Source organism: Otolemur garnettii, unplaced genomic scaffold (genome assembly GCF_000181295.1).
Source record: "Otolemur garnettii isolate 467f Iridium unplaced genomic scaffold, OtoGar3 scaffold00358, whole genome shotgun sequence".
NCBI classification, from domain to species: Eukaryota; Metazoa; Chordata; class Mammalia; order Primates; family Galagidae; genus Otolemur; species Otolemur garnettii.
The window spans coordinates 200,584-210,640 of record NW_003852753.1 but is presented as its reverse complement, the minus strand read 5'-3'; the positions used below and the strand labels follow the sequence as shown (position 1 = coordinate 210,640).

General features: G+C 39.5%; 1 protein-coding gene across 1 annotated transcript in view; it reads right to left on the bottom strand.

Moving 5' to 3' along the window:
• PDGFD (platelet derived growth factor D) overlaps positions 1-10,057 on the bottom strand; it is a 121,176-nt gene that overhangs the window by 23,773 nt on the left and 87,346 nt on the right. The window contains exons 4-5 of the mRNA XM_023509105.1: positions 6,985-7,047; positions 2,594-2,792 (exon numbers count right to left, since the gene is read on the bottom strand). Of these exons, the coding sequence (XP_023364873.1) occupies positions 2,594-2,792; positions 6,985-7,047 (262 nt within the window). The remainder of the gene's footprint in view (positions 1-2,593; positions 2,793-6,984; positions 7,048-10,057) is intronic.

Below are 10,057 nucleotides of genomic sequence, written 5' to 3'. Positions count from 1 at the left end.
CACAAGCTCTGGTTATATGGCCAGCACTGTAACCACTGTGCTATGAGAGCTGAGCCACCAAAGGCATTCTTAATAAAGCCACACTCTTCAGCCTATGGACTAAGTTTTTGTAAACTTTAGAAATACATTAAGGCTGAATTATTAAGCTCTTCAATTCTACAAACATTAATTGAACATCTTATATGTGTCAGAGACTCAAGAGTCTGTGCCAAGTGCTACAGATAAAGAATGAACAGTATCTAAAATAATGGTTCTCAAACCTGACTACCTCTAAACACTGACCTCTTAAGAGCTATAAACAACTTCAATATCCCACCCTCCAGAAATTCTTATTCAATGTGTCTTGGGTAGAACTAGACAGCTATAGTTTTTAAAGCTCCTCAGCTGATTTTCAGCCCAAGCTGAGGCTCATAGGAGGCCCTGGATGACACATGCCTTGGAGAAAACACAGCACACAATAGCTGCACCATAACAGGTCACAGAAAGGCTGTGGAGTCCCATGTGCTCCTAACTCTGCCTGTGGACACATCACACAGACAGGAAAAGAGACAAAGAAATCCTTCCCAACAAGTTGTGAATAAGTATTATATGTCAGATGCTCTTGATGCACCACAAGTTGTCCCCAGAAGCAGGTGTTATTTTAGGCACATAGCCAATGAGGAAACTAAGACATAGGAAGGAGCAGGGTACTTGCTGGAAAGTCACAAATTTTGTAAGTGGCAGGGTTAGGATTTGAATCTAGACCTCCTGCCTCCAACTGAACATAATTTCTAAGAAAAAAAAAAGTAAGATGATTTAAAAAATGTAATATTTCCAGAAAAGAGGTACCTAAGAATTGCTGTGATGGGCAAATTTTATTGTTTATTTGTCAAATACCATTTTTAATATTTCTTCTGGATTTTCTGGAACATGTGACTATTTTACTTTCTTTCAAGTTGACCTAGTAGAGATCTGAACACAGAAATGCGTTACAGAGAAGCAATTTCTTCTTTGAATTGAATCCAATCTGAGTCCTCACGAAATTCAGTTTGAGAGTTTTAGGATGTCTCACTACAGGAGTTCATGGCATTATCTCCATAACATCAGAGCCACCGGTGACTCTCTTGTGTCCCTCTTAGCTGTGCACTTCAAGTATATAAGATTTATGAGCTAAGCCATAAGCAGAGGCCCAGGCAGGAGTGAACTAAGTAGTCGTTAAGCTAAAGCAATCTGGTATTCAAAAGCACCCTTAACATTACAAAGTATAGGGAATAAGCTGTATTTCAGCTAAATAATTGTATAGATATGATGCACACTGACTTTATAAGACTTTTCCTGGAAAGTTTTAATGATAAAAAAAAATCTTATAAAATAAAGCAAGGACACAGATTAGAAACGATAATTTTATTCAATAAGAGGTAATTACACTTCATCTCTCTAATAATTTGCGCTATATATTCCCCAAACCATTCTTATTCTAAGATCATACCACGCAGATGTATGAGGTCAGACAACTAAGTTCATGAACTCATCCTGGGAAAAGGGTGAAACCCCCCATTGCCAGACATCACCATGGTCATCTTTGCAGTGCTGCCCTTGGCCATCTGGGGAACCACAGGGAGGCCTGTAGCACTTTCTCTAGGATGAGTTTACAGACTTCATTGTCTGACTGTGTATGACTAAGGTGTTTATTTTTTAAGAGTTTAAGTATTATTTTAACTCATGATGATCCCTCTGCCTGAACGAACTCACTTCTCCCCTCACATACTCCCCTGAGATTTCCCGTTGAACACATGCTCGCACAGACCTCCAGACTATCCCAGACCTTCTTTTCTTCTCCCTTGGGACATTATACCTCAAACACTTGAAGCATCCAGGCACCAAGTACACAGTAGATACTGATTTAAAAAAACGTAGACTAGACATCAAATGGGTAGAGGTGAAATCTTCGAGCAGAGTTGTGGCCATTGCTTTAACAGCAGCCTTTGCTGCCACCACCAACAGGGCTGGACGCAGCCAACCCTCATATTGATCACAGAGGTGCAGCAAACATCATCACAGGCAGGCAGGGGACCAGGATCCTCACGCGTTCCTGGCAAGTAATTCCCCTCCCTCACCTGGCTGTCTCCACTGTGGAGTGGGGGCTGATAACATCTTATTTGCTAAGGAGTCAGGTTCTGATCCTGGTGATTGATAAGTCTCTGCTAGCTCCAAAGTAGGACAGATCTTTGACTGGATGAAATTTTTCTTAGTTCTAAAGAAACAATACAGTTTGTGCAAAGTACTCATCTTCATCTAAAGTGCTGTGAAACAAGAGAAGGCACGACTAATCTTTACTTATTATCACAGGTTACGTATCCTTAATCAGAAACAATGCTCTAAAATCAGAAACACTCTGAGTACCAACATGATGCTCAAAGGAAAACTTTTTAGAGTATATTGGATTTCACATTTGGGGATTAGAAATGCTGAACCAGTATGTAGAAATGTAAATATTACAAAATCCAAAAGAATTCAAGATTTGAAACACTTCCTCATCCCAAACATTCGAATAAAGAACACTTAATCTGTACTGTTAACGCTCCTACCTGCATAAAAAGCCTCTGTCTCTTACCTTTTGACTTCTGGTCATGGTACGACCTGCCTCGATAACGAGGAGTGTCCAAATACAAATTCTCAAGATCTTCTTGCCATGACTCTGGATTGAAGTGCTTGAGCAGATCTTCCACAGTATCAAATTCTGCAATCGTTTTGTCCAGAGCATCCGCAGTGAGAGTGGGATCCGTTACTGATGGAGAGTGATAGGATACCCCCTAAGAATGACATACAGCTCAGTGTACTCAGAAAAATTTCATTGCTATGAAATACAACTTCAGCTATATGGAAGGAATTAAAACAACATGCAGAAGCAACCTAGCATTGTCTTGCCATATTCTTAAATAAAAGCAATTGACCTAAGATAATCATTCAGTTTGCAAATCAAAGCCAGGTCATAAAACTTCCAGTTCATCTGAACTGTAATGATTTAAAAATATAAGTTAAATGGAAATATCAAAATTAAGTTATCTGATTTCTTGGTTCAAGGTCCCATATCATTCATATATCAACAAATTATGGTTTTGACACATCCTAATTTATTTCACTCTCCCACATTTACCCTCCATGTTTCCCCTTTCCAGGTCACCTGGTAATGCACATGATGTGTGAGCAGTGTTTGAATCGACTCTGAGACATTTTGATAAAGATCTGGCACTTTAACCAATGTATTTAATGTCAACAAGGATAATTAACCATGAAACTGCCTCTCTTGACTTAAGAGTGGAGGATACAAGCATATTGTTTTTAAGTGCTGTAGTTTTGCTAGTGACCCTAGTTGCCATTAAAACATCCTTAGAAATACTCTTTAAAGGGGGAATGTAACATCATTGAAGGTCTGGAAAGGATTATGTATTTTGTAATGGAATACATCTCCACATAAGATTTCCAAGCACTTACTTCACTAGCCTTTGTACAATCTAGAGGTAAATGAGGCATGATCAAACATCTCTGTAAAAATTCATGACCCATTAACGAGGAAATAAGAGAGCACAGGCCTCAGATGGTTTTTAGATGTCTTTACAGAAACTGCCAAACAAATAAGATCCCCCCAGGGGCAGGTATCTCTTATCACCAAGGAAAAATGGAAACTAATGAAAACTTGTTTTCCTGAAATTTAACTATAGGATCCTATCAAGAAATAATAAGTGCTATACAGTCTCATACAGCAAAGCTTGCAGTTGACATTCTCATTCTCAGGCACATTGTGGCTCTCTTTTTAGCCAATCAAGGACCAAAGGTCATAAGTGGCTTGATGTTCATGTTTTCAGAGGAACAGTGTTTAGCAAAATGGAGAGGTGTAAAAGCATTAATCTACCATTAGTGTGACTCATGAGCAGGTTTTAAATATGCCCAGAAGGGGAAAGGGAGTGAAGAGAGTAGGGTGGGAGAATGAGGAAGATGGGTCAATGTGTCAGGCCAGCTCTATTGTTTTATTTTTTCGTTTAGAGAAAACATTCAACTAATTTTCAGTCATCCCTCTAGTGACCAAGCCTTTCCTTGGTGGAGGTGATGACCTCCTCATGAGTCTGTTCTACACTCTGCACAGGTGTGACCAGGCAATAACAGTCATTCATCTGGTGGTGTGGTCTTTGCCAGAAATTATTAAAGAGTCCAGAGACTTGTTAATAGTCCAAGCCATGCTGAGGACACCACTACAGGCACCTGTTGATATGACATAGATATCATCTAAATGTAGCTGTATTTGTTCCTCTGTTTCTGATAAGCCAAGTCTTTCATCTAGGGCAGCAGTTCTTAACCTGTGGGTCACAACCTTTTTGGAACAATGAAAATATATCGTGGCACTAGGAAGGTTGAGAACCACTGGTCTAGGGGATGTGTGTGTGTTTCTGGCTGACTCGAGCTGGACCTGACTTAAGCACAACATTTCTGTCTTTTGCTCTTCTTCTAGGATCCCATGGCCAGGGTGGATGATACTTATAATTCAGCACTGTAATTCTAAATCCCTATTCAACTTACATTCACCAAATGTTTACAATAGTATGGGTCTGAGAACTAGAAAGTCAAAAAGAGCTGACCAAAGTTAGAAGCATGGAAGTATATAAAAGCTTTGAGATTAAAAAATACTTCCCTCTCTTTTGAAATAAAAGCAGGGATGTCAATCAAGCAAGCCAAGTGACAGCTTCTGCAGACAGCTCTTGGGAAATGGCTGCAGGAGTTTTGTGGGGTGGGTTCTCAGGGAACCACATTGTGTCCCCAGGTTCTCTCCAAGAGGAAGTTGCAGGGGCTCTCAGTTCCTAAACAGGAGGGGAATCTAATCTCTTCAGACATTAGGTCGAACAGCCATGTGAACCACAGGTAAAATATAAACTTAGCTTTACATCTATTTTCAAGTTTTCCCTCAAGGCAGTTAACAGAAACAAAGATAATAGCTAAGAAAATATCAGGTGACCTAATATACTCATGAAAACATCATTTTTCCCCCTAAGGTAAATATTTTAAAACTAATTTTGAGAATAATAACGAATTGGGTATGGTTTCTTCAGTTGCCCAGTAAATATGATCTTATTCAGCTTTTGTTACATAGTTATAAAAATCAATTCTCAAGTTGACTAATTTAGTCAACTTCAAAATGATAACAATTTGTGAAAAAAAAAACACTTTGGAAACTGTAAATCACTTTTTTTTTTTTGAGACAGAGTCTCAAGCTGTCACCCTTGGTCGAGTGCCATAGTGTCACTGCTCACATCAACCTCAAACTCTTGGGGCTAAGTCATCCTCTTGCCTCAGCCTCCCGAGTAGCCAGGACTACAGGTGCCCGCCACAACACCCGGCTATTATTTGGTTATAGTTATAGTTGTCATTGTCATCTGGTGGGCCTGGGCTGGATTTGAACTGTCAGCCTCAGTGTATGTGGCTGGTGCCTTAGCCACTTGAACTACAGGCGCCAAGCCTGTAAATCACTTTCAACAGAAACATAGTATGGTTTAAACTGAAGTTAATGGTAAGTCTAATGTCCCCTGCTCCTCTGCTCTACTCTACAAGGGTCTTCAAGAATGAAATGCTAGTTTGCCCTGATCTTCCAAGAAAGCAGAGCAGCACCTTGACTTGGAACTCAAACCAGAAGAATTTCCGGTAGATATGACCCAAGGCTGAACCTCCCCAGATGATCTGAAGGAAGGGGATGATACCTCTCCTTTTAAAGGACATGGATTATCCTTAATGAGCTAAGAGTCCTTTAAGGTTTGTGATTCTGTCCTTCAGGCAGAAAGTTTTGGACCACTCTGAGTTATCATTTGTAACAGACTTAACAAGCTGGAGGACCCCTGGATGCTCAGTCTAGGACACAGACGCTGCCACTGGTGTCTACTTGGAGTCACCAGCCTCAGGCTGCAGAGGCTCCCCCCTCCTGCTCTGCCTCAGCTGCTCCTCAGCCCCAGCTTCCTTGTTTTGATTTTCACACAACTGACAATGTTGTCTACACTGAAATAGGTTCAGAGGAGACATTCCAGACTGTTGAAAACACACCGATAAAATACCCTGAGTATCACTGTCAGAGACACTTTTCATCTCTGCATCAGAAGCCAAAGTAGGTGAATTAAATAGTCACAGAATCCATAACTGAGGAAATCCTCCCACATGAGGGGATTTTAAAAAATCCCTCAAACAGCACAAGATAACTATCACTTGTCACTTTAGGGAAAAAAAATCAGCTCTGACTCAGCCACTTGGACCCTTTTTAGAGCTGTAGATGAGCTTTCTCCATGCTCTTGACCTTTTTATGGACAACCTCATTCATTATCTTGTATTTTATTGCTACATAAGTGCTACACATAGGATTGGTAAAAACATGGTCTGGTCTTTCTGTACAAAGTAGATAAGAAGACAGAATACTGAGAAATGACTAAATTTAGAGAAAAAAATGGGGCATGAACCACTTTAAAGCTTCAGGGTGAGTTATGTTTTATATCCAAGTCAAATAGAAGGCATGCCTGATTTGCACTTAAGTTATCTTACTGTAAATACTGGGATTTTGCAAGGCTGACCAAACCCTTGAAAATGCAAAGGTTAACAGTTTCCTTTGGAATATTCAAAATGTTATTTCGAAATTCCTCACTTGAGTTTGGGCCATGAACCAGTTTGATGTGTTTGATGTTTGCACAGACCTTTTTTGGAATGATCTGCTTTGAAACTGATAACGATTTAAGTCATTGTCTAGCCTGAGTTCCCACCATGGTAAACCGGCAATTCCTGGAAACCTTTCTGAAACACAGGGAAAGGGGGTCTGACGTGACCAGCTGTAACCTGAATCCAGCGGAGGAGCACGGCCTTCTTGAGTCTGGGTTTTGGTCAAGCCCCGGGTTCTTAATGCAGGTGAAGTCATTTGGGGGTTGATTTTAGCTATTTCATCAGTTTCTTTTGCTGGCAATGGAGTAATAAATTACTTACTGAAATAGAGCTTGTGACTGATTCCCAGTTGGTCTCTGAGGCTGCTGCAGGCTGGAAATCTTCCTAGAAGGCAAAGTAACACTTATGTGAGTCAGTAAAATGCTGTTCAATTCATTCTGTGCAAAGTCTCAACCTTCCACATCTCCTTCCAACTAAGTGACAGCAGAAACAGGGCTACATTTCTGCTGAACATTTGTCTTAAGCACCTCTCCTCTTCTTAGCCATGACATTTTCTTATAAGTACTGGTGAAATGGAAACTGTGCAGACAGGAGTTCAAATTTTAAGTTGGCCACCTGCTGGCTGTGTGACCTCAGGCACCCTACTTAACTTCTCCAGTCCTTTTCTTCCTGGAGTTGGTATGGAAAGCTCGCATTATAGGTTTTGAGAATTGAGTACATTCATTATGTAATTATAACTGACATGCATGATAAAATGCTTTTTAAAGAATAATTGATAATAATAATAGTGATAACTGCTTTCCTTATTGATGTCTTAAACAAGGTTCTGCATCATGTTCAATTTTGTCTGCTGAGCCAGTCCATAACACTGGCAATATTTTCAAAGATACACTAAAGTTCAAAGGACTGTTTCTGATTCTATCAACAAATGTTAGGAAGGATGACAGGGAAGAAAATGCCTAGGAGTGTCAAAGTACTACTCCCTCAGAGAGAGAAAGCCAGGGCAGACCTGAGAACCTGAGTTAACTCAGATAAGCCTGGAAGGAGCTCACAGAAAGAAGCTTCTCTTAAAGGCAAACCTATCTCATTTTTGTACAACTTTCAAGTTAATTACTCTGGCAGGAAGTTAAAAAAACAGAAAGAGAAGGAAAGCTGATTCTACCATATTTGTATATCACAGGTGGCCTCTTGACTCTGCAAAAACAAACCACCTTCGTCGAATCCTTCTAGCCTGACCAGGAAGTAGAGATGTTTTGAGCCAATGCTGAGAAGCATTAGGCCACTCAAGTGTGACAGCTTACTTACCCAAGTGGACTTACTGAATGAAAGTTAAGTATCAGGTCTAAATTTCATTAACATTTTGAGAAGCCAGAAATGCATTTGTTTACTGCTCATGATGAGACACGATTATATAAAAATGTCCATTATTGTAGAAAATTTCAGCTGTTTGCTGAGAAAGACTGAGTCTAATGTGGGATCCAAAGAAGGAACAGATTATTAAAAACTGATGAGTGAAGTATTTTAGGAAATTCTGCCCCCAAATATGACTCCTTGGTATAAAGAGGATTTTGAAGTACAGGCCCTTTGAGATAAAAAGCATTGAAGGGGCTTCCCTTCACCTACATAAACCAAACTGACAGATCACAAGAACAGTCCACTTTCCTTCCTCTCCCTGTTATCTCAACATATTGCAGGCAAATTGATCAAGAATGCAACCAGACCTGGCCCAAATCGTTAAAAATATAATACCTGTCAGGTTGATTTACTTTGGTAAGAGAATCATTTACAAGTCAATCTGTTTCCCCCATGCATTTATCCTCCCTAGCAACCATTTATGACCCCTGAATAGAATGACTTATACTGCTCATCTCCCCCACCCCTCTGAAAAGCAGGTGTAAACATATCTGAACTTCATAGGGATACTGAGTAATCACTCTGTGATTCTCCCCATGCACATGGTGAATGAATCTTTCTCTAACTATCCTTAGCCTTAAGGAGATTGAAATGCAAACACATAAATAAACAGGTGCAGTAAACTCATGTGGGTGCTCTGATACCAGGCTAATCAGCATATCATAAAAAGTAGCAGATAATTATATTCAGAGAGGAAGTGGGCATGGAAAAGTTTCATATAAGAAGGTGATTGTTGAATGGAATTTGGAAGGATAAGTAGATAGTTATCTGCAAGAAAGGTGGGGTACAAGATGGAAAGAGAGAGACATGCTTAGACAGCTAAGGAAAGTCTGGAGAAGGAGCAGCAGCTTGCTGGGGAAATACAGTGAGTGTGCCTGCAATATACAGGCAGCACTGTCAGGATGAACTGTGCTACATGAGTATGCACTTGAACCTAAGATGTAAATTTGGACATTATCAAACAAAAATGTCATTAAAACCAGTAATACATTATGTTGATCATGTGTGCAAGTCAGAAAAGGTACACTTTTAAATCTTGAAACTAAAAATGGTTTTAAGATTATCTAGTTTGATCTTCTTAAGTGAACAATAAGTAAACCAGTTCTTAGATAAAAGATGTGTCATACATGTAGCCATCTGATGGCAAGGGTGGGACCATCAAAGCTCATTCTTAAGTAGAAACTGTGTGGTTGCTGAGCTTTCATATCTTAGACAGTTTATGTCTGGGGGAAAAAAGTGGAACAGCGCCCAAAGGGGGGTCAGTACAACAGCAGGAGAAACATGAAGCTGAGTATTGGTTGGAGGCTCCACGTCATCATCATAGTCTTAGTTATTGAGATTTGACATCTATACTCACTGAATTCTGTGACTTCAGTTCATTTGTTTGCATAGAGACATGTTAAAAGTATTTTGTTAAAGTTTTTTTCTTTTTTTAATAGTAAACAAGCTTCCAGGAACAAGCACCCAGATGAATTTTCCACCAAGAACTTTTAGTTTGTTCACTGTCTAGGCTACAGATTCCAGTCAGAAACTTTAATAGGAAAAAATGATAAAAGATTTCATTTAGTCCTAGATAAAATGTAACTTAATCTTCACTTGGCAACATAAATATTAGACATTTAAAAGACACTAACTTTCTTTTATGTTACTTCAAAAGTTTACTGTTATTCATAGATGACATATTTAAAATGAGCTTATAAAAGGGAAGGATAACTTTTATAAAAATAAAACACTGAGCCTCCAAGGTTTTAGCCCTGAAAGAGGAATCTCAGCACAGAGAGCACCAGAGGTTCTACCTTCTAAATATCTCCTCACTACAATCATTTCTCATCTTTGCCACCAAAACCTCCCGAGTCTAAGACACCAGCAAGTCTCCCAACTACCTCTTTAGCTTTGTCCCACACACAAGCTAGAATTATCTTTTTTAACAGTAAATAAAATCACTTTGTACAGAGGCCAAGGCCTGAAGAAGAGAAAAAAA